The following is a 23,942-nucleotide window of genomic DNA, read 5'->3' as shown; positions in this document are numbered from 1 at the left end:
CTGTCCTTTGCAACTGAAAGAGGCCTGCCAGAAATACAAACTGTTGGTTCTTGTTGCTGCTTCCCAAAGGCTAGGATCCATTCAGTAGTTGAGTAGCTCCCTGGCCCCACTGCTCAGCTAGGGAGATTGAGGCTCTTCCACCCAATGTCCAAGCTAGCTGCCGTCAGTCACACACGGAGAGCCTGCCATGCCCTGAATGGGGTGTACTGTTCTCTTCTGGCTGAAGCTAAAACCTGTCTCTTGGTCCAACCCTGAGGGGCTTAGGATTTCCCTCATGAGGACAATCCATTCTGGGAAGCATGGGCAAGTGACACCTCATTGGGTCTAAGTGCCCCCACTGGAAGAGGGCTTAATAGTACAGACACCCTGTCTCTCCATCATTCTCATACATCTTGGTCCTTTCTGTCTACCTGATGTACTTCACTGCCATCTTCCAATGGTTCTCCCTGCTCCCCTCCCTACCTGGGGCCCATCATGTCCCCTCAGCCCTCACTACTGAGCCCGTATATCTCTTTAGGACTGGATATAGTCAAATACAGCTGCCCTACCCAAACTGCTGAGAATTCAGGTCCCTCGAGGGCAGCAACTGCTAGAAGAATTGGAGGGTCAACACTCCTTCATATGCCCCTGAGGTGCAAATCGTATGTGATCTCCCAGCGCTCCCCAGAGACACTGAGTCCCGTTGCACAGGAACCTGCTTGATGACAAGAGATCATCCCACTTTGCCCAGGACCAAGGGTTACCTGGGATGCAGGATTTTAAGCGCAAGTTCCAGGCAAGCTGATTACCCAGGGGTGACCGTTCCCTTCTGGAATTCCCTCTGTCATATCTCCCACCCCTTACAGCTGTTTTCCCTGACTAAAAAAAAAAAAAAAAAAAAGAAAAAAGAAAAGAAAAGAAAGAAAACAAGAAGCACTCAATCCTCATCTCCTACCTGCTTCTGGGAGACCTCAACTTTCTTTGTGCCCTTCATGTAGCCCATAGCACTCCCCTGCTGAGCCAGATGTCATTCTTGGAACTTTCTGTCTACTACCTAATTTGGTCCAAAACAGTCCTTTGAGGGAGGGTCTTCCATCATCTGTTTGTGTGGGAAAGTCGAGGTTTGGGCAAGAAAACAACTTGTCTGAAGTGTCCTGCTGGTAGTGGCATGATTCAGGGGATGGGACCTTGGGCAGAGACTGGCTTCCTCGCCAGTGACACATACCAGGCACTGTCTCATCCACGTCTTCCTAAGCATTATTTCATTTAATCCTTACACCATGCGCAGGAGGATTAACTCCTTTGCAGAGCGGGAAACTGAGGCCCATAGCAGTGGCAGAACTCAAGTTCAAGGTTAGGCTGGCTGGCACACAGTCTTCACCACCAGCCTTGGTGCCTCAATATGTATAATTTCCTTTCAGGCAGCTGTGGACACTTGGGGAGCAGGGAGTCTGGCTGCCAGTAAAGCCAGCTGGCAGAAGGGAGGGGGGCCCAGATGGCAAACCTGAGAACCCCCAGGCTCCTGTCCCCTCCCCACCGGCCCCAGATCCTTGGAGAGGCTGCCATGTCCTGAAGTGTCCTCCATTCCTCTGTCTCCACTCCTGCTCCTGTGGTCTGCTCAAATACCAGACAGGGAGAATCTTAGCTTCCCCCAAACATTCCTTGTCCCTGTGGCTCAGTCCAGGCTGACTGAGGTTACGCAACAGAGCTAGGGTGGTTGGGAGGGTGGAAGAACCAAGGGGACAGGCTTGCTTGTCCTTACCGCCCCATCTAGCCCAGGAAGGGCGGGGGAAGTGGGTGGGCCAGCCTTGAGCCCCAGGGAGAACAGCCTGGGGGAGGGTGGCTTGTGCTGAGAGATGAGAGGTGGTGGCAGGCACTGCGGAGGCTCCAGGAGGTGGCTGCCTGGTTTCCATTAGGGAGTCCTGTTTGGCAGTTCAGGCAAGGAGGCAGAGCTGGGGCTGGTATGGTAAGGTAGAGGGGGAGGGGAATGGAAGGGTGGGGACTGCCTTTACCTCTCACCCCATGCTGGGATGCTCCTCTTGCCATGGCAATCCAATGCCTAGCCTGGGAACACCCTGCTCCACTTCCAGCAGCTGAGACTGCTACCGCTCCTGCTGTTGCTTGGTCCCCCACCTGTTCCCGGCATGGAGGACTCCGCCTTCCCTCACCTAGGGGTGAGCTCACAGCCACCTCCCAGGGCCTGCCCCCTGCGCTGCTCCTGCCCCCAGGTGGATATAGTGGACTGCGCCAGCCTAGACCTTTGGGTATTCCCGGACAACATCACTAAGGCGGCTCAGCATCTCTCCCTGCAGGTGGGGCTGGGCCGGGCAGGGGGGCGGGGTTCGGGGTGAGGACCTGGAGGTCTGGGGAGGTTGGTGAGCATGGCCAAGTGCAGGGGGTTGAAGCTACAGGTATGGGGTCCGTGTGTGTGTGTGTGTGTGTGTGTGTGTGTGTGTGTGTGAGACTTGGGTGTGCGGGTTTTAGTACTGATGGAAATTGACCATGATGAGACTGTTGGGGTCTGTTGTTGAAGGGGAAAGGAAGCGTACATACAAGTGAGAGAGGCAGAGGGTGTGAGGGTATTGGGTCAACATCTTGGCTTGGGGTCTTTTGAGGTCTGTGTGATGGGACACTGGGGTCAATTGTGGGGGTGACGAGGTAGTAGACATCCATGTTTTGGTGGTTATGGAGTTGCTGGAGTCAGGATGATGAGTCATTTTGGGTTAATTGTGGGGGTGATAGGGGAGTCAGGGCTACTTGTTTAGGGTAATAGGGAGTTAAGGATCAGAGCTTAGGGTCATTTGTTAGGGGTGAAGTGTTGTGAAGGTAGGAGTGGGAATACTCTTGGACCCCAGAACAACCAGCTTCAGGAGCTTCCCTACAATGAACTGTCACGCCTCAGCAGCCTGCAGACCCTCAACCTCCACAACAACCTTACAACCTCCGAGGGTGAGAAAGTCCCTCCCCAGCATGGACCCAGCTGCCCTCTTCCCAGCCCCACCTCCCTGGGGTCTGTGGGCAGCTCTGCAGCAGTTCCCAGAACTGTCCTTTGCTGAGCAGGATGGAAATTTGGGTGATGGGGCTGTGACTGTGGCTTTTGAGGACTTGGGGAGAGGAGTGCCTGAAGGGGCCTCTGCCAATTCTTAGCCTGGAGCCCTGTGGTAGTAACACAGGCACCCTACCACATCAGAACTGAAGCCCCCTTATTGCCCACCCCATTCCCAGGGCTGCCTGATGAGGCGTTCGAGTCCCTCACCCAGCCGCAGCATATCTACATGGCTCACAACAAGGTGAGTGCCCACCCCACCACCCACTTTCAGCCTAGTTGGACAGTAAAGGGCTTGAGGGGGGCATCAGAACCAGTTTGCTCCTGCAGCTCTCCGTGGCCCCCAGTTTCTTGCCCCCCTCCCTCCGCATCGCAGATCTGGCTGCCAACCAAGTCATGGAGATCTTCCCGCTCACCTTTGGGGAAAAACCAATGCTCAGGTAGCCTCTGGTCCACCCTGGACCCCCAGACCTTGGGATGCTGGGTTTACTCCTCACTCCAGGGGTCAGAGCTGTGTCTTACTAGGAGTCTGGGGGAAATGGGACAGGGTCCTGATCCTCGGTCTAGAGAATTTCAGATGAGGTGAAGACAGACACGCACACACTCACTCACATTCACACTGAAGGTGGGTGGCTCTGAGCTGGGATATCGGTGGAAGTGGGGAAACCAGGCGCAGGCTGGTGGCCGGAGCCTGGCTCCCCTCAGGTCTGTGTACCTCCACAACAACCAGCTGAGCAATGCTGGCCTGCCCCTCGACGCCTTCCACGGCTCCCAGGCAGTCACCACCTTCAGTCTCTCCAGCAACCAGCTCAGCTATGTGCCAACCAGCCTACCTTCCTCACTGGAGAGGCTCCACTTGCAGGTGCCCCTCCTTCACCTCACCAGTACCACCCACCCCCACAACTCCTGGGGCCTCCTGCATCCCTCTAGGGTCTCAACTGGCAAGGGTGGTTCACAAAAGCTCTCTGAGAGATCTTGCAAAAGTGAGCACCTTTCTTACTCGACTCTTCTGTCCCAGACATTTGATCTTTTCCTCCTTCCTTCCCAGAACAAACTCATCTCCAAAGTGCCCCGAGGAGCCCTGAGCCACCAGACCCAACTCGTGAGCTCTACCTCCAGCACAACCAGCTGACAGACAGCAGCCTGGATGCTACCACCTTCAGGTGTGGCCTAGGGGAGCAGCCTCACGCTAGTAGTAGGGGCTGAGGATTCAATGTCTAGGGGTCACAGGCTTCCATGCCCATACTCTTCATCCCACACCTCACCTGTGAGCATCTACTGTGTACTAGGCTCGGCTCAGATCCTGGCACATGCCTGCTTTCAACTGCCCTGTACTGCCATTTTATTAGGTACCACTGCTGCCACACGCAGATCTTGGACCCCAAACTCTATTGTAGTCACCTGTACATCTAACTCTCAGGCCAGAATCCATCCTGGTCACCCCAAATTGGCCTCTCACCCAAATTTCCCCACTCATCACCTCCAAATTAGAATCTCCAGCTTACATCTCTCAGAACCGCTCCTCAACACTGCCCCCAAGATCCTCCTGGTTCCCGACTGTGAGCTTAGCTCCATACCAGCCCTCTCTTCCCCAGCAAGCTGCACCGCCTGGAGTACCTGGACCTGTCCCAAAAGCAGTTGACTGAGGTGCCCTCTGGCCTGCCCCGCACCCTGGCTGTGTTGCACCTGGGCCGTAACCGCATCTAGAGAGTGACAGCAGCCCAGCTACATAGGGCCCTGGGTCTACGCTATCTTCTGCTGCAACACAACCAGCTGGGAGTGGCAGGGTTGCCTGCTGGGGCATTGCGGCCACTGCAGGGGCTGCACACGCTGCATCTCTATGGCAATGGGCTAGACAGAGTGCCTCAGGGGCTGCCCCACCACCTGCAGGTCCTGGTGCTGCCCCACAACCGGGTGGCTGCACTGGGTGCCAGAGACCTGGCTGCCATGCGGGGCCTAGAGGAGCTCAACCTAGCTTACAACCAGCTGGTCAGCTCCCGTGTGCACCATCGGGCCTTCCGCCCACTGCGTGCCCTGCGCAGCCTTGATCTGACTGGCAACCAACTGACCTGGATGCCCACTGGCCTGCCTGCCAGTCTGCACACCCTTCGATTGCAGCAAAACCAGCTCCAAGCCCTAGAGTCTGAGCTGCTGGCTGGCCTGAACCAGTTGCGGGAGCTCATCCTGGTGCATGACCGGCTCCGGATGGGGGACATTGGACCAGGCACCTGGCATGAGCTACAGGCCCTCCAGGTCAGAGGCAGCTTACTCAGTCACACTGACAACACTCAGGAATCCCCTCCACCCTCAGTCTCCCTAGTTCTTCCTCTACAAAACCCTGCCATACTACAAAGAGCTCCAGCTGTGGGTCAGCCCTGGGGTAGATACAGATTCTATATCCAGATTTTTGCTGGCCGATCCCTGCTACCTGGTCCTCCTTGACTATCCTGTCTCCCTCCCCAGTGAACACCACAGTTCCAGTTCTTGAGAATTTCGACTCCGCAGAGCTCTCGAGCATCTGTGGAGACCAGGTGCTGTTCTAAGCACTGGAGATGCTGGTCACAGAGCAGCACAGCTCCCGGCCCTTGATACAATATCCTAGTTAGAAAGGCAATCAAATATGAGCAAATGACAGTATGAGATGGGCATGAGAACTTGGAGATGATGTATTCTTCCTAAGTGAATGATTGAATCCGTGACCCACTCTGTCTGTGCCCCCAAAGCCCCGGATGGGGCCTGCCCTGGAAAGGGCTCATTTGACTTCAATAGAGGGGAAAGATTCAGCAGCCATGGAAGGGGCTAAGGGGAGCGGGTGCAAGGACCTACCTATCTCAACAAGGAGGGCAGTTTGGGACTTGGCTGAGTGGGTGGCCCAGGGCCTGCGGCCGCAACCACTCTGTCTGTGCTCACCTATGCAGGTGCTGGACATCGGCCACAATGAGCTGTCTTTTGTGCCCCCCGACCTGCCCATGGCCCTGGAGGAGCTGCATCTGCAGGGCAATTGCATCTGCCACGTGGGCCCTGAAGCCTTCCTCAGCACATCCTGCCTGTGAGCACTCTTCCTCAGGTGCCCCGTGGGCAGCTGGGTTGGTGGGTAGAGATGGGCAGGGGGAGGATCCTCTTCATCCCTCATACCCGCCTCTTGGTCCAGTGTCAACAGACTTCACATGTCCAGCATCGCACCTGATGCCTTCCTGGGCCTCCCGCACCTGCATGTGGTGGACACTACGGGTAACCCTGAGCAGGTCCTGGTCCGGCTGCCACACACAGGCCCACGCTGGCCACGAGCAGGAGGCTCCTGAGACTGAAGGGAGCAGCAGAGCAGCCCAGACCTCTGGGTCATGGAATAAGGAGAGAACACCCACCTGGGGCCTGGACCTGGCTCTCCAGGCCTCAAGAGCTGGGTCTCCCAACCTGTGCTGGCTGGGAAGCTGGGGCGAGGCACTGCATCCACACACACAGGGATTCTGAGGAGGGGCTGAAGTGTGCGGCCCACACCCAGGTGCACAGACCATGCTGGCCTTGTTGGCCCCCCACTCTCCGAACACACAGAAAAGCAGTAATAAAGGAACCACCCTTTTAGGCACTTATCACTGACCTGTGCCCTTCAGCTGCAGGAGGGGCTTTCATTATCCCTGAGGCTTGGGGATTCTAAGGGGACCAGCAGTTTGGCCCAGGTCCTGTGGCCAGTAACTGACAGGGCTAGACTTTGAGCCACACACCACCATATGTAAACCCAGAGAAGCCCAAGGCCATGGCTAAAGAAACATTGTCTGGAGGGATAGCCCACAGGGAGGCCGCAGGCCGTGACAGATGCACAGACCCTCGACCCTCATGTGTATCCCTGTGGAGTTTAAATCAAGCACACCCTGCACAGGCACATCCCTCTCCCCAGTCAGCCTCACTTGCAGAACCCTCCCCATCCACCCCCAAGGGGGCATGAGGGGAAGTGGGGGAGACCCTGCTAGAAACAAAGACAGGATAGAGTGAGCTGGGTGTGGCCCTGGCTGTTTATTCTCTGTGTCAGCCCCTGGGACCCAGCTGGGCCAGAGTAGTCAGTCCTCTGGGGAGCCAAGCTGGGCTCTGGCTGGCCTCAAATGCTTCTTTGGGGTGTGGGTGGGCTTCAGGGTTAAGGCTGGGGAGGGACAGGAAGTAAAGTGCTTGCAGGGGCCCATGGGACTTAGACCTAGCTGCCCTCCCACCACCGGGGCAGGCCAGGGGCCAGATCCCCCTGGGCTGTGCAAACGGTCTAGATGGGGGGCACACGCTAGTTGGCGGGCACAGTCCTGACACCTCCTGCCAGGGAGGCTCTGGCTGGGCTGGGTGGTCCTGGTTGGGGACATATCCATCCAGAGCTGATGTCCACTGATTGTCTGCTTGTCTGGTCTCTGGCCCCATCAGCTCCTCCCATCGCTGGGGCCTTGGGCCTGCTCCCTGCTTTCTGAGGGCTGCCCGCCCCATTGGTCCCTCACCTTCGGAGCCGCTGCAGCTGTAGGAGGGGCCATGAGGTCAGGGGGCTCAGGGTCCCAGCCCTGCCTCTCCCCTCCCCACTGACACCCAAGTGCTCACCTCACTCTCAACTAGGTTCCGCCTGTACAGTGCCTCTTTCGCAGCCTCCTGGGGGACCAATGGGGAGTCAGTGGGTCATGCTTGACAGCCCTGGCCCCCCAGTGCCCACCTGGTCCTCCATCCAGCTCACCCTGCTGCCATCATTGCCCAGGCGCCGGGCAGCCTCCGTGTAGAACTGCAGCTGGCGTTCCAGTTGAGCCATGTACTCTGGGGGTGGAGGAGGGGGGTCAAGATGGAGTCTGCTGCCCTGGCCCCTCCCCCACATGCCAGTCCCTGAGTTCCTACCCCGCCGGATGCCAGGGCCCCCCTGCTCCAGCTGTGCCCTCTGCCACTGACTGCGCTGCATGACGTCCTGGTACTGCTGGGCCACCTCCGGGGGCACTGGCCGCCGTGCCTGCCTGAGGGCCAGGATCTGGGTGTACAGAGTAGGCTGTGAGGGCCCCACCTGGGTCTGCAGAACCCCAGTCCTGCCCCATCCAGCCCAACAGGGCAGACACCTACCTTGCGTTCCAGACGTTCTTGGTCAAAGGCCAGTACACTGAGGCTGTGCAGGGGTCGAGCTGACCTAGGGGGTGGGAGAAGGAAGAGGTGCTAGAAACTAGCTGGGTTTCCCCAGCTCTGACCCTACTAATTCAATAGACACGCTGAACACTGAGGAACAACCTAGTGGGGTCAGTGATCATACCCTAGGCGACTGTGATGACAGGTGGTCAGAAAGGGCTTCTTGGAAGAGGTGATAGTCAGACTGGTACCCAAAGGAGTCAGAATTGGACAGACGAGCAGGAACACAAAGTGTTGGGGTAGGGGTGCTCAGGGCACTGGAACATAGAGAAGCCTAGAGACTAGTGTAGCCATGAACCAACAGGAGGAAGTGGGGAGAGAGAAAGTTGGGTATATGGACAATGATCAGATGGCAGAAGGTCTTAAAGATTAAGCTGAGGAGCTTAAACTGGATCTTTCAAGAGAAGGACAGACAGAATAGGTCCTGAAGGAGAAGAAAGAAAGAGTCTAATTTATAACTGATGGGACACTGTCCAGGAGGGGGTGAAATGGGAAGAGGGAGTTTCCCTCCAGCATGGCCTAACCCAGTCACCTACCTGTTCCCTGGCTCCCTCGAAGGGACAGGCACAGGAGGGGCCTTCCCTTTGGTCCCAGCAACCTGCTTCAGAGAACAGAACCAGTCTTATGAGTCCTGGCCTCCTGGAACCAAGCCTCCCTCCCTGGGGCTGCTGATGGGCAAGGAGTCTCACTGTGGACACAGCTGCTGGTACAGGGTCAATGACCAACCACCTCTCAGTTGTTGTCTCCAACTGCTGGGCTGTCAGTGGCTCCCGAATACGGACCATCACCTCCAAGCGCCCCCCTGTGGGCCTGCGACCATCCAGGACCTGGGTGGGAGTGAGGGAGAGTACTGGCAGTAGGCAGGGATAGAAACACAGGTCTGGGATCAGGGAGAACCAGAGTCATTTCCAAAATATGAGCCCAGGGGAATGCAGAGACACCAACTGGATCTGGTGCTAGGAGCATCTGAGCTTGGGTCCGATGGCCTGAGATTCCCCAGGGCAGGTCTGGGTCAGCAGAAGGTACCCCTAGGAGGTTCGGTACACGTAACTTTCGAGTAACAGCCACACCAAGCATTCAGGTGATTGTTCAGCTCTCACCTCAAGGATCTCCCGGATTTCACATGCTGTTTCCAGGGCATCCAGCTTCAGCTGGGCTGTGCCAAGAACTCGGTCAGTCTTGAACAGCCCCCTGTATGTATGAGGGGGACAGGATGCTTGGTCCAGAGTAGCTCCCCATCCCCCAGAGCCCATGCAGCACCCACAGTCACAGCTCACCCCTTGTGGACCACTTCAAACTTAATGCCTTTGCTCTGTATGGCCCTTCGGAAGCCACGGTGGCTGCGGTTAATGCAGAGTTTGAACTGCTCCTTGAACTCTGCCAAAGGAGTGGAGAGAGGACATTGACTGGGACCAGATTCTGGTCTCATGTTCCTACTGCATGGAGTAGGGGGGTGCTTCCCACTGAGGTTTACCAGGGGAGTCTGTATTCTTGATCACGCTGGTCTTATCTTTCTGAGCTTCTTCCTGCAAAGAAAAGGAGGCAGGAAAGCTCAGGAGCCTAGGGATTGGCCTTGGGCCCCTGCCCAGGCCTGATAGGGCTTGAACCCATTCTTCCTAGGCTCTCCACATACCACATTGGGGTAGGGGAAGTCGAACCGAACAAAGACATCCAGGTCACCAGGGGATAGCCCTGTGGGCAAACAAAGGTAAGAGCTGGGCAGAGAGGTGGCTCCCATGGCCCCAAGCCCTGCCTGTGGTCCCCTCACCTTGGGGTGTGGGCAAGTTGATGCCCTTCATGATGAACAGGAGCATGTCGTTGCTGCTGAGGTCGGGGAAGATCCTTCCAGGAGGGCATGTGAGGAGACAAAGACCTCAGCCCCACTGCCTATGCATCTTCTTTTTTCTCTGTGGGGACAGGGAATAACCTCCCCCCTACCCCAGTCTTTGGGGGTTCTGGGCTCAAGTTTTCGAATCAGACAGATTTGAAGTCTCTGGATTTCCTTTCCTCTGAGTTTGCACATATTTATTTGCTACCACTTTATGCTAGCCAGTAGTCCTGCTACTAGGGTAACTTTCTTCCCTTTCACAGTATTTCTAGGGCTTCCTACTATTTACCAACTGGTGCCCAGCTGCTGCGAGACCTTCTCTTCACTTGACAAGTGAAAAGCACCTACTATGTGTAGTCAGTGCCCCAGATGCCAGGGGACCTTCCCTTCATTTAACAATATTTCTCAAGCCCCTACTCTATGCCAAAGGCTGTCTCCACTGCTTGGGGACACAGAGAAATAAGGCACCTCTGTGGAGAATCTAAACAGAATTTTAGATTTTAGGGGACAGAAATGTGTGTTTGTAAGGGGCTGCTATAGTCAGGTGGTCAGGGAGGTCCTCTTGGGTGACTCAAGATGCCAAGGAGCTGCTTCATAGAGACTTGAGGAGAAGGGTCTGGGCAGAGGCAACAGCTGTGGGAAGGCCCTGCAGGAGAACATGCTTGGTTTCTCTGAGGGGCCCAAGGGAGGCCTGTGTGGCAGGAAGTAAGCAAACTGGGGATAGTGGGCAGACATAAAGTAACAGAGGCCAGGCCATACAGATGTGGGCATCCAGGACAAGAGTCCCTAGGTTCCCCTACGTGCATCAGGGAACCCCTGTGGCTGTAACTAGTCTCAACCATAAATAGGAAAAATGATCCCATTACCCTAGGGTGTGGAAAGTCATTAATCGAAGCAGGTCCTACAACCATCCCACGGGATGATTGTCCAGGCCTCTGGGACAAGGCTCATGTCCGCTCTCACTAGATCATCTCTATTTCCATGTGTCACTTTCAACACCCCCTCGCAATCAATCACTAGCTTCTTATGCCTATCTCAGACCTTTACACATGCTGTGCTGTCACCACCCATCCTCCTCCAGAAGCAAGTCTTCTGGCCCAAAGGGCATCCAGGCCAGGAGGCACTGGGGTCTTACTTGATGACACTGAAGGTCCTCTGCTCAAAGCGGGCATTGGGTGTGGGGAGGCCCCGGGCAAAGGCCTGCTTCAGGATCTCCATGCTCCGCTTACAGTCTTCTGCCAGCTTCTCAAATCTGCCAACGAGAGGGCCTTGCTCAGGTCCCCGATGCCAGGGCCAGCTGTTGGGTGCAAGTGTCTGGTGGGAGTCAGGTAGGGGCACTTACTTGGTGGTTTCAGCGATGTTACCCAGATGGGTAAACTGGCTAGAGTGGTTCAGGCACATCTGGGGAAGCAGAAGATGGTGTGTAGAAAGTTGAAGGGCCATGAAAGTGGGGGAGGTCTTCTCACACAGGCTGGGGATCCCCACCCTTACCTCATGCTGCTGCCTAATCAGTTTGGTGAGTTCACCATAGCGTCGGGCAGACTCCTGAGACAGACCAGGGTCTGGTCGTTGGACCAGGGCAAAATCATCCTTGTTGACTGGAGCTGGTGGCACCTGAGGAAGATAGAACTCATGGAGAGGGGCCTGCTGGTCAGTCCAGAGCAGGCCTATCCAGGGCTATGCAGGAACATTTCCTCTCTTTGGAGAGGTTTTCCCTGACCTCCACTGCATACCCTGCCCTTGCTTTTTCTTTTCCAAGAAGTTCAGAGAGAAGTGGATGGTCCTGCCCTAAGTGGCAGAATTTGTTAACTGTTTCCCCCTATTCTGATACCCAATCCCTCTTCCCTAAATGGAGTTCTGCCTGGGCACATAGTCACCCATCTGGAAACTACATCATCCAGCATCCCTTGAAGCTAGCTGTAGTCATGTGACTCGGTCCCAGCCAATGGGAAAATAGTAGAAATAAAGATCACTCCCTGTGACTTCCTTTAAAGGAAGTCTCTTGTCCTGACCTTTCACTCTCTCACCCCTTCCCATGAGCAGGATATAGACAGAACCATGATCTACTTGGTCTGTGGGCCTGAGGACAACCCTCAGGGTTGCAGCAAGGCAACATGATAGAAACCTGGGCCCTGGACCACACTTTATACATAAGAAACATGATGTTTGTCTTGTTTTGACTATGGCTTTGTGTGTGTGTGTAGGGTTGCTATTTATTATAGCAGCTTAACCTGGACCCTAATATATTCCAAATTCACATGGCCACTAAATGGCTGCAGCCTGATAGGTGTGCAGCTGGCAAGTTCTAGCAGATCTCAGGGGTTCACCTTGGTGATGTCCACGGGCAGCCCATTGCGTGAGGCCTCCAGCATGGGCTCTAGTCCCTTAGCCTGGCGTAGGTGCATTTTGGCGCCCTCCACATCATTCTTCTGTTTGGCTCGTAGTGCGGCCTGCAGGAGCTGCTTTTTGCGGCTCTCCAGGAAGGCTAGTTGCTGCTGGGCTGTGGACACACAGGCATCTGCAGGTGCTGTCCAACCCATAGCCAGGCAGGCAACAGGCAGCTGGGGCGAGAAGGGGGCACCTACCTCTCGTGGATGTACCTTTGGGGGCTGCTTTGGCTGTGGGAGCAGATCCTGACTGGGGTGTCCTTGAGGGTGGGGCTTTGGACTGGGTCACAGGGGCTGAAGGGCTATTGGGCTGCTGAGAGATGGAGAGGAAGTCAGAGCTTTCCCAGCAACAGAGAGGAGTCCACTCCCCAAAGGGTCAGGGCCCAACACCCAACAATGCTGATCTTGTTAGAGACTGTCTAACAAGCACTGTCTCCTCAGCACTGAAAATAGTTCTGTTCTCATTGAATTCCTGCACTCCTGGGAGGGAGGACTATTACTATTACTATGCCCACTTTCAGATGGGGAGACAGGCTCAGAGAGCAAAATGACTTGTCCATGGCCAAACTGCCAGGGCCAGGCTGTGAGGACAGCTTTTTCCCACTCAGGACGAAGGTGGCTGGGGCTTGCTGGGCTGCCACTCCTGCCTCAGCCCAGGCCCTTCATACCTTTTTAGGGTCCTCGTCCTCTTCATCCTCGAGGCCTTCGTCCTGGTTGGCCAGCTTCATGGCAGTCTCTAGGACGCCCACAAGGTTGGGCTGGGTGGGCTCGGTGGCCTCTAGGCCCTGGATGGGGGGAAAGCCTGGGCGGCCAGTTGGGGCCCATTAGGAGGGAAACGCCCACACCATGATGCTAAGGTTGTGGGTTCCTCCCCCTCCTAAGGAGTCCTGGGCCTTTGATTCTTGGAATCTAAGGAAGGAGCTGCTGCTGGCCCCATGTAGGCACCAGGCTACTGCGACCCCCTGTGTGTACCCTGGTTCTTTCCGCTGGCCCTGGGCTTTGACCAGACTTCAATAAGCAGGTATAAATGCGTCCCCTTTGTGAAGTGGGGTGCTGGGTTCTGGGGGTAGTCCTGGACCTGGCCAGACTCCTGGGGGGACTGAGATGCACAGAGATAATTGTTCTCATGGGGAACACAGCTCTAAGAACCTCTAGAGGCTTCCAATCTACTGGGGGACTGACGGAGGCTGAGCTGGTGCCTGCAAAGGTAAGAACTGATTACCAGAAAGAAGGGAGCGGAACAAAGAAAAAAAGAGAATAGACAGCGGTGGGTTAGCGAACAGGCTCTCTAAAGAAACCTCCCTGATTTTCAGTTATAACAATTTCTATGGTATAAACATTCCCAATTTCAGACTACTGACTGTTTAAAGAGTTCACAGAATCCCTGCATATGTAGTTATCAGTTCCTTGAGCCTATACAGTTAGAAGGAATAGCACCTGCAAAAGCTCAGTGGCTGAAGGGGTGGGGCTAGGGCAGGGCCTACCTGGGGGCACAGGTAGTTCAGCCACATCTACGGCTCGGCCAGCCTTGTGTGCTCGGATGGCATCTTGGTATTGCTGCAGGGGACACAGGTGTTAGGGCTGCCTGGACCAGGCCTCCAGGGGGTGCCCACCCACCCACTTGGCCCCCATGCACCTTGACAATGCGTTCATGCATACGAGACTTCCTTTGGTCTCCTTTGGTCTTGGCTTGGGCTGCAGCCGCATGGTATCGCTCCATCCGCTGTTCCAGAGCCTCCAGGAGAGTCTTTGGGGGTGTAGGAACCTCTGGGCGAGATCAGAAGGAGAGGACAGGGTTGGGAGTCTGGGGAAAGGAAGTCTGGCCTACCCACCCCAGGGGATCCCAGGAACCTACCTGGTGTGGAAGGTACCATGGTGGTTGCAGGCTGCGGTAGCAATGATGGTGGATCTGAAGGCAGCTGGTCTGGGGGCAGAGGTCCTGGGCCATGAAGGGCCTGCTTCCCCCTCCCCCAACCACCCTGGTCTGGCCTGAAGGGGTCCCTGAGCAGGGTTCTCACCAGGTGGAGGGGGTAGGCGAGACAGGTCCACAGATTCCCCCCTGTTCAAGGCCTCCAAGATGGCATCAAAGCTCTGGGAAAAGGCAGGAGGAAGTCAAAGGAGGCTGCAGCTGGATCCAGAAGCCTGTGAGGAGCCTCTAAGCCCTGCCATGAGGCAGAGGACTCCCGGCTCTATTTGCTCTTTGGCATCATCTTCTCAAGCCTCTTCTAACACGCCCATTTCAGAGAAGAGGTAAACTAAGGCTCAAGAGGTACAATAAACCATAGCTATTAAGTGGCCAAGAGTTGAGATTCAAATTGGGGTCTGTCAGACTCCTATTCTTTGCCACCATACAATGTTGGAAGCATCCTGTCCTATCCCTCCTGTCCTGTCCACCTGTCTGGATGTACCTTGGCCACACGGAAGTATCTGGCAGCGGTGGAGGTGTCTCCCTGCTGCTTGGCGTGGAGGGCGGCCAGCTTGTACTCGCGCTGGCGGCTCTGCAGCTGGGCCAGGGGGCCAGGGCTGCAGGGACCTGGAAGGGGGGACAGCATGCAAACCATTTCTATTTAATTCTCACAACAAAGGCTGTTCTTAGGCCCATTTATTTTATAAATGAGTACTAATGAGGCTCAGAGAAGGGATGCTGCCTCCCCAGTATCACACAGCCTGAAGATGGCAGGGTGGGGTCTCAACTCCAGATCTGTTAGGCTCCAGAGTGGCTGCTATTTTTCCCCCAAGAGAATTTGGGAAAGCCTATGTATCCTAACAAACATTAAGTTGACATCTAAAATTTTTCATCATTAAGTTTAAAAGGTGGCCAAGACTGTCACCCTGTGTCTTACAAATGTTGACATTCAAAAAGGAAATCTAATGCATTTCAAATCTAATGAATTTAACTACTGCGGAGATTTGAAATTCACCAATATTCAATTTATATATATATTTTTTAAGTTTTTAATTGTGGCAAGATATACATAAGATTCACCATCTTAACCATGTTTATGTGTGTAGTTCCATGGCATTTATTGTTGTGTGACCATCACTACCACCCATCTCCAAACTTTACCTTCCTCAACAGAAATTGTCCCCATTCAACAATCACTCCCCTTCCCCTAGCGCCTGACACCCACCAACTACTTTCTGTTGCTATGGATTTGTCTCCTGTAGGAACCTCATGTAAATGGAATTATAGTTTTTCCCTTTTTCGTTTAGCCATCCCACAGACGTGGGGGTATACAAATCTCCCTTCATGTGCCTGCATTCAATTCTTTTGAGTATATCCTAAGATTTATTTTAAAAATATATTCCAGGAATTTCACATCTTTTACTTACATCCATGTCCCCCATAAAATTGTATCCTAGTGTGATAGTGTGGATATCTGACAGCCTCTCTTGGAGGTACACCCCACTGGAAGTTTGTGCAACCAAGATACAACGGTACATTGTTGGCAAAGCTGGGCAGTGGAGGTTTTGCTTTTTAAATGGTATATTAATTACTGTTTCAAATAATATGCTCCATGTTTTCACGGAAAGTATCTCTAAATTGGGAGCAATGGGTGCAATTGTTGGTATGAATACAAGTCCAACAGATAATACCACTCAATATCCATAAAGCCTAGAAACACCTGAAAAACTGCACACTATGCCTCTGCAGACTCACAAGAGGTTACTCTGTCCTGAGTTAAGATGTCCTTGCCTGAAAAAGTGTCTGAGCTGAAGTGAAACGCCACCACTTGATCGGTTTTAGTCCCTGTCACTGCAAGTCACTCAGTATTTAAAAAAAAAAAAAGTTCTTGGGCCTCCCGGGTGGCACAGAGGGTTGAGTGCCACGTTGTGAAACTGTCTACAGCCTCTGCGGTGTGGGTTCGATCCCAGCTGGTGGGCAAGAATCTCATGTGGTGCAGCAGACCTCTCCTGTCGCACCCACTGCTCCCCTCAGCAGTGTATTTCTGTTGTCTGCCTGTTCTGCTCCCCGCTCTGCCTTTGGTGAATCTGTCACCCTCCCACACCTCTGGCCTATACCCCAGCTCTTGTATAAAAATAAATAAATCTTAAAAAAAAAAAAAAAAGTTCTTCCAGGTTGTTACTGTTACAATGACGTTTAGATGTAGTTCAGCGGAGCTACAATACATCCAGCTTTTTGGTAAGTGATTTTTATATACCACGAGTCAAATTTTTATTTGCAAGGCACCTCTTGCCAATGTAGTCAGGACTGGGTTCACCCTCCAACCTCTTGCTCTCACATTCATTCTTCTACTTTCCTTCTTACATTGTAGAGAAATCTGCTTCACACCAACATGTGGATGGGAAGAGATAGCTTCCTGTATTGCATTGTCACATGATTTCTTAAGCCCCTGCCCAGATATATGCCAAAATCCCATATGAATAATTTTTAGAGATTTTGGCTGAGAATTTCCAATCATCTCTAAGTCATTAGACACCAGCCTGGCTGCAGGAGGATCTAGTGAGCCAGTGGTCACCTTCTTAACTCTCACCAGTGTTTTAAGTTGTTTCTTTGGTTCCCACTAGGGGAGTACCATGATCATATGGAGGGAGGTGGGCATTCCTTTCCTAAAAAAGGAGGTAGGATTAGGAGAGCGGAAGGTTGGGAAGGAAAATCTCTTGGGAAGTTTGTTGCCCAGCAGGTAAATTTTAGGAGAAAAGATAGACAAGTTGAAGGACTAGGAATTACTCGCTGTGGTAGGAATATTAGTCCCACAAAGGCATGACGTTCTGATTCATGCAGCAACGTCACACTCCATCAAAGAAGCCAAAGGGCTATAGGAGTCTATCATGTGAAGTGTCCAGGAGGCAAATTCATAGAGACAGAAAGTAGAACAGTGCAGGGAAAGAGTAATGGGGAGTTAGTGTTTAATGGGAACAAAGTTTCTGCTTGGGACAATGAAAAAGTTTTAGAATTGGAGGAGATGGTTACACAACATTGTGAATGTGCTAAATGCTGCATGATGAAAATGATTAAAATGGCAAAAATTATGTTATTTATAGTTTATCATTACACACAAAAAAGCTCTCTGTGTGCCCGTGTGTCCCCTAGAAGGTATCAATGAACTCTTGGGGGCCTTAGGGCCTGGGAAACAAATAGGGTGTTGAAATACTTGAGGATCAGAGTAGAGCTGACAACCCTACAGAGGGGCCCACTGCTGAATTCCCCCACCTATGTCAGCCCAGCACTGCCTAAACTTACCTGGGGGTTTGGTGGAGCCTAGGGATGAGGCAGGAGCTATGGGAAGAGGGCCTTCCACAGTCACCCTGGACTCAGGAGTCGGTGGGTTTGCAGGGGTCAGCTGGGTGGGCATGAGGGTGTGGCTGGGTGTCACTGCTGGGCCCTTCCCTACAGCCACAGGTGGTGGAATATCTCCTTCATCGATGGTGTTGCCCTTCCGGACAGAGACCAGTAGGTTTTCCAGTGTCTGGGAGAAGGTGTGAACATGAGTTTGGGAGATGGTGGGGTAGGTGGAGGTGGGAAGGAGGCAGTGGTGGGATCCTGAGACTTTCCCATCTGCCCACTCACCTTCAACCCCCTGTCATAGCGCCGAATCTTGGCTCCGTCCCCAGCTTGCCTAGCGCTCTCGATGGCTGTCTGGTAGAGGACCAGTCTCTCCTGCAAAGTAGCCTCTACCCCTGGGCTTGTGGCTGCAGCCTTGGCCTTCAGGAGGGAGGAGTCAGGCAGAAGCGCTAGTTGTGATCCCACTTGGGTTCCTTCAAGGGCCTACTGCACCCTGGTCATGGGGCCCCTGGGCTAGGCACCCCCACCCCAGGGGGGAGGGACACACAGAAAATATCATCTTGGTTTCCTGGTACAGAAAACTCAGGTTTAGATGCATCCCATCACCCCCATGAGGTAGCATGGCTTAGAATGGAAGGGAGGGTCTTAAACCCTGGGACTGTAGAGAGCAGGGTTTGAGTCAGAGCTATACCTGGGCCACAGGAGGCTGGGACTCCAAAGTCTTCTGCTCCTCCCCAAGGACCTCATTTAGCTCTGCCTGCAGGGACACATGGCTAGGGTGAGGGGATAGAGCAACAACAGCAAGGGAGGCCCTGTACCCCACCCTGGGCACTCACCAGCAGGTCGTCATCTGCCTCCACATCTTCCTCATCCGTTCCCTCCTCCTCGTCTGGGTCTCTCATGCACAGGCTGGCCATCTTCTCAATGGCCTCCATGGGCAGGGGACCTAGTGGCAAGGGGAGGCCCCAGCTGTACCAGGATCCTTCAAGAGTTCCCATCCCAGGCTCCCATGGCTTCACAGAATGGGGCAGGGTAGGGGGTGGGGGCAGCACATCCCCCTCCCTGCCCTTCCAAGACATCCTATTGCCCTGGAGTCACCGGACATAAATAATCCTGCTCCCTGCTAGTCCTGCTGACCTCCTCTCTCCTTTGTCAAGCCTGAGTTTGAACCCCAGCTTTGCAACTTTCTGACTGTGGGACCTTGGGCAAGTCACTTCAGCTTTCTAGATCTCAGCCTTCCATCTGTTAAATGGGGACAACAGCTCCTTCCTCACCTCACAGATAGGTGGATTAAAGGTAAACAAAGCTCTTAGAACAGCATATTGTCAGCATTTTTTTAAAAAGATTTATTTATTTATACAAGAACCAGGATACAGCCCAGATGTGTGGGAGGCAAGAGGATTCACCAGAGACAGAGCAGGGAACAGCACAGACTGACTGAAACACACTGCTGAGGGGAGCAGGGGGCGAGACAGGAGAGGTCTGCCGAACCATGTGGGTTGCTCCGCCGCCGGCGGGGATGGAACCAGCACTGGAGAGGCTGCTGACAGCTTCACAGCGCGGCACTCAACTGCCTGTGCCACCAGGGAGGCCCTATTGTGAGCATTTTGCTATTCACCTTATTCTTGTTATTCATGGTGGTTAAATTCTATAAAGTTGACATGAACACTGACTCATTACCCTAGAGAAAATACAGATTAGGGTCCTGTGAGACTCCAGGTCTCTTTTTGTCAACAAATCAATATGTAACCTTGTTTTATAAGGTCATCTTATTTAATCTGTAGTGTTGATTCGTTAACATTGAACTCAAGGCCAAAAGAACTATAACTGATGCCTGCATGAAGCTTACCTAATACAGCCAACCTCTGAACAACACAGATTTAAAATGCTGGAGTGTGTATGGGGAGGGTACTTATACACAAATCTTTTTCAACACCTCCTCTTCCTCTTCCGCCTCAGCCTACCCAATGGGAAGTAGGACTTGGACTTGATGACAGTCCAAGTCCTTAATATTTTCTTTTCTTTAGCTTACTTTATAGTATGAATTCAGTATATGACAGATAACATAAAAAGTACATGTTCAGGGCCTCCCTGGTGGCTCAAGTGGTTAAGACGCAACCTGTGAAGCTAACTGCAGACTTTGCAGCAAGAGTTTGATCCCCGGCCAGGTAGCAACCCATATGGCGCAGCAGACCTCTCCTGACTCACCCGCTGCTTCCTTCAGCAGTGTATTTCAATCAATCTGCCTGTTCTGTTCCCCTCTGTCTCTGGTGAATCCTCTCACCCCCCGCACCTCTGGCCTGTACCTCCATTCTTGTATACACAAATAAATAAATCTTAAAAAAAAATACATGTTCATCCACTGTCTCTGTTCTTGGCAAAGCTTTCAGGCAAATGCAAGCAATTAGAAGTTAAGTCAAAAATTATACTTGGGGCCTCCCCAGTGGCGCAGTGGTTGAGCGCTGGGTTGCGATGCTGCCCACAGCCTCTGCAGCGCCGGTTCAATCCCCGGCTGTTCCCCGGCCACCGGAAGAGGGTCCCACATGGCGCGCAGACCTCTCCTGCCGCCCGCTGCTCCCCTCAGCAGTGTACTTCAGTCCTTCTGCCTGCTCTGCTCCCCGCTCTGGCTCTGGTGAATTCTCTCACCCTCCCGCGCTTCTGACTGTACCCAGTGCTTGTATAAATAAATAAACAAACAAATAAATAAAATAAATCTTTTTAAAAAAATATATACTTGGATTTTCAACTGCTAGGGGTCAGTATCCTTAACCCCCCACACTGCTCAAGGGCCAACTGTACATATTTTCTCCATAAGGCACATCACAGCCTTCCTGTAATCAAGGATGTGAAACAGTCCTTCAGCACCATGCTTTTGAGGCCATTTTGAATGGCAAATTCACCAAAAAGTATAAAAATTAGAAAAATTCAGCACTAAGTGGAACATGGGAAAGGGCATTTGTTTACAGTATGCTCTAAGCAAAAAAAATGGCAAGTGTCACCTTGCTCTCCATTAGCTGGGAATGTGCAAAACAGAGGACTCAACTTTTTGCAGCATTGCGCGTCTCTGATAATGATTGTGAAAGTGCCACAAATATTGATTTTGGGATTACAAATACATTTTAGCCAGTAGGCGAATTCACAAACATAAAATTTGAGAGTAATGAGGATTGACAAGCCTCCCTGGTGGCACAAGGGGTTAAGATGCAACCTATGAAGCTGTCTGCAGCCACTGCAGCACCAGTTCGATCCCTGGCCAGGTGAGCTACCCACATGGTGTGGCAGACCTCTCCTGTCTTGCCTGTTGCTCCCCTCAGCAGTACTTCAATCAAGTTGCCTGTTCTGTTCCCCACTCTGTCTCTGGTGAATCCTCCCACACACACACCCCCACGCCTCTGGCCTGTACCCCAGTTCTTGTATGCATAATCTTTTTTTTGAAAAAAAAAAAAAAAATGAGGATTGACTATATCAACTAAAAAGCACTAAGTCTCTGTTTACCCTCTGAGCTTCAGTCCCACTCAATGACTACAGTCCCTGCCTAGCCCCGGGGCCTTTGAATATGCTGTGTCCCCTCCCAGAAGTGCTCCCAACTCTTCACCTGGCTCTCCCCTACATGAGTGCCTTATCTAAGAATTCTTCCTGGCTCACAGGTCTTGCCTGATGCCCCATGGGACAGGGAAGGGACATTCCCCTTCCCAGTCCTGATCATGGAACAGCAGGTTGGAGGACATGCCAGGCTGGGTGTAAAGTGCTTTATAAATACTAGAAGATTAACTCCTGTGATGTAAATGCTGTCTTACTTCCATATTATAATCTAAGGCCCATATAGGTCATCAAGAACTCAGCAAATCACATAAGCAGTGAGTTGCAGAGATGGGATTTTAACTTCACTCTGGGTCCAGAATTGATGGCTTAACCTCTTACCCAAACTGTAGGTTCCAGATAGATATGTACTTTCTCTTTTTCACAACTAGCTCTGAATCCCTCCCACAATGGGAGTTCAGAAGATGTTTGGGGTGTGCATGGAGAGTCTCACCTTTGCCTTTCAGCTTCTCCAGGGTTTGAGGCTGGCCTCCCACCAAAGCCAAGAACTCAGCCTCCAGTTCCTCTTCATTAACACCATCCTCAGGGATCATTAGACCGTCTGGGGAGAGGTCAACCAGCAGACCCAGCTGTGGGAACAGTAAAGGTTGAGCCAGACTTTGGTATACTCCCTGGTTGACAGAGGCAGCCATGATGGACCCAGAGTTCCCTCAGGAAGAAGACAACCCAGGGTTCCTGGGGAAAGCAATTCTCTGGGGAGTGCCAAGAGGTTGAAACAGGCCCAGAAGGCAACAGGTGTCCTAAGACAGGCCAGGCCTTCTGGCACAGATCAACAAAGGGCAAAGGGCAGATGGAGTGACCAAGTTCCCACCCCGAGCCTATTCCCATGGTACACTGCTAGCTGAGTCAGTGGGCTAGCCTAAGGCATTGAACCCTACCCCAAAGCAAAGCCATTCTGCACACCACGGTTTTACCTTCCAGCTTCCCCAGCAGACAGGGCCATTCAGGAAGGTTAGAGGCATCAACAGCAAATAGAAGCACAAAAGTTGAAAATGGGGTCTTCATTGTGTAACAGACCTATTACTATCCTAACCTGATTAATATATGTTAAATTGAACCATACAAAATTGCCCTTTCTGTAGGTTAAAAATAGCTAAATTTTTTTTAAAAAATTATTATTTTTTAGCTTTCTTCCACCCCCTCAGATTGAATCCCCATAGAATTTCCTTCCCCAAGGCACCCATGCACCATCACCAGAGTCCCCTGTGCTCCTCCCTCCCTCCCTCTCATCCCTCTCCCTCCTCCTCCCCTACAGTATGTCTCTGATTTATAAGTGTGTGTTTTTGCTTTGTTGTGTTTTGTACTGTTATTATTTCTTTTACACTGATGTCTTATTTGGTTCCCCTATATTCCTGTTATAAGTGAAACCATCTGATATTTTTCTTTTTCCTTCTGGCTTATTTCACTGAGCTTAATTCCTTCTAGTTCCATCCACATTGCTGTGAATGGCATGAGTTTATCTTTTTTGATTGCTGAATAATATTCCATTGTGTATATATATCACATCTTTTTGATCCAGTTTTTTTTTTTTTGGGCATTTGGGTTGTTTCCAGGCTTTATCTATTGTAAATAGTGCTGTAATAAACATAGGTGTACAGGTGTTCTTTTGAATCAATGTTTTTGTGTCCTTTGGGTAGATCCCTAGTAGTGGAATTGCTCCATTTTTAATAGATTGAGGAACCTCCACACAGCTTTCCATAGTGGTTGGACCAGTGTGCACTCCCACCAGTAATGGAGAGTTCCTTTTCACCACATTCTCGAAAAATGGCTAATTTTTTTAAAAGTGCAAATATCAGCAATGACATATAGCTCCATCTAACAGCAATAATGATAACAATGTAATAGTAGTGATGAGCACATATTTGAGTGCTATGTTCTAATATTTTCCATAAAGTACCTCAAATGAGTTTCATAAGTGACCTGTGTCATAGGGGCTCTTAGGGCCTCCATTTCTACCGATGTGGAAACTGAGGTTTACAGCAGTAAAGCCAAATATACAAAGTACAGAGGCCGGGTGTGAACTTCAGGTTCAAATAGACTCTAAAACGTGGACACCAAATTATGGCCAGGGCTCTTTCTATCAAATCTGAGAAAAATCACTCTCCTGGTACCTGGGGCAGGGGAGATGGGGTACAGGGAAGGGGCCTTGCCTGTGGGCTCATAGCAGCAGCCCCGAATTTGCACTTCTCTGGTCAAGCTAATTAATCCCTATGACCTTGGGCAGATGTCTTCACCTCTCTGGGCCTCAGTGTCCTCATCTATATAATGGGGATAAAAGAAGTCTGACATGGTCCTATTGATGTGAGAGTTCCACAGGCCTCAGCCAAGGGAGCAGTAGCGTCCTTACCCCAGGTCCCAGGCCTTCCCTTCCCAACAGGAGCTGCTGTGGCAACAGGTGGCCCCCAGTCCGGGGCGTGGTGCCTGGAACTGGTGGGCAGGAGCCAGTAGGCCGCACTTTGGGGGTCAAACCTCCCCCAGGGGGGCTGGAACTAGGGATCACCTAGGGTTGGGGATCAGGTTCCCTGGGGGTGGGGCCCTCCTCTCTAGAACGTGCAACAAGGGTGGGGAGGGTTCCTTTCTCGGGGCCGTAGGGCACAGACTCACCTGGCGGGCAGCGGCGGCGCCTCGACCCGGGGTTCCCTTCCTCTTGTTCATTTTCCAGGCTGGATGTCCGGATCACTGGCCCCTCGCCCGGCCTTGCCCTGCCTCCTACCCCCACCCACC

At 52.4% G+C, this 23,942-nt stretch overlaps 2 protein-coding genes across 5 annotated transcripts; one reads left to right on the top strand and one right to left on the bottom strand.

Moving 5' to 3' along the window:
* The first annotated feature begins 748 nt into the window (after positions 1 to 748).
* Positions 749 to 6,389, top strand: PODNL1 (podocan like 1). The gene is given in 11 exon segments (XM_037507929.1): positions 749 to 775; positions 2,043 to 2,291; positions 2,835 to 2,928; positions 3,205 to 3,269; positions 3,356 to 3,465; positions 3,731 to 3,887; positions 4,074 to 4,122; positions 4,125 to 4,188; positions 4,621 to 5,278; positions 5,944 to 6,092; positions 6,177 to 6,389. Coding segments are annotated over 11 exon segments (1,773 nt in total). The 3' UTR covers positions 6,328 to 6,389.
* On the bottom strand, positions 5,004 to 23,917 carry CC2D1A (coiled-coil and C2 domain containing 1A). Of its 4 annotated transcripts, none has more exons than XM_037505977.2 (29): positions 23,823 to 23,917; positions 21,652 to 21,787; positions 18,455 to 18,564; positions 18,310 to 18,375; positions 17,904 to 18,038; positions 17,577 to 17,802; positions 14,779 to 14,903; positions 14,389 to 14,461; positions 14,226 to 14,294; positions 14,007 to 14,137; positions 13,855 to 13,927; positions 13,039 to 13,172; positions 12,569 to 12,683; positions 12,311 to 12,483; positions 11,475 to 11,597; positions 11,326 to 11,384; positions 11,119 to 11,235; positions 9,924 to 9,997; positions 9,789 to 9,847; positions 9,630 to 9,681; positions 9,433 to 9,532; positions 9,256 to 9,346; positions 8,845 to 8,982; positions 8,692 to 8,756; positions 8,096 to 8,159; positions 7,880 to 8,006; positions 7,725 to 7,801; positions 7,595 to 7,642; positions 5,004 to 7,514 (listed from the first exon to the last, which is right to left on the bottom strand). In XM_037505977.2, the coding sequence occupies exons 1-29, from the start codon at positions 23,871 to 23,873 to the stop codon at positions 7,494 to 7,496; spliced, it is 2,832 nt and encodes a 943-aa protein (XP_037361874.1). In that variant the 5' UTR covers positions 23,874 to 23,917; the 3' UTR covers positions 5,004 to 7,493. The 4 variants fall into 4 exon arrangements, with proteins under 4 accessions (XP_037361874.1, XP_037361875.1, XP_037361876.1 ...); XM_037505978.2 differs by having other exon boundaries at positions 8,692 to 8,753; XM_037505979.2 differs by having other exon boundaries at positions 12,569 to 12,680.
* Positions 23,918 to 23,942: the final 25 nt, after the last annotated feature.

The sequence above is a fragment of the Talpa occidentalis genome, unplaced genomic scaffold (assembly GCF_014898055.3).
Source record: "Talpa occidentalis isolate TD23 unplaced genomic scaffold, MPIMG_talOcc4v2.1 talOcc4.12, whole genome shotgun sequence".
NCBI lineage: Eukaryota > Metazoa > Chordata > Mammalia > Eulipotyphla > Talpidae > Talpa > Talpa occidentalis.
This window is presented reverse-complemented; position numbering and strand designations above follow the sequence as displayed.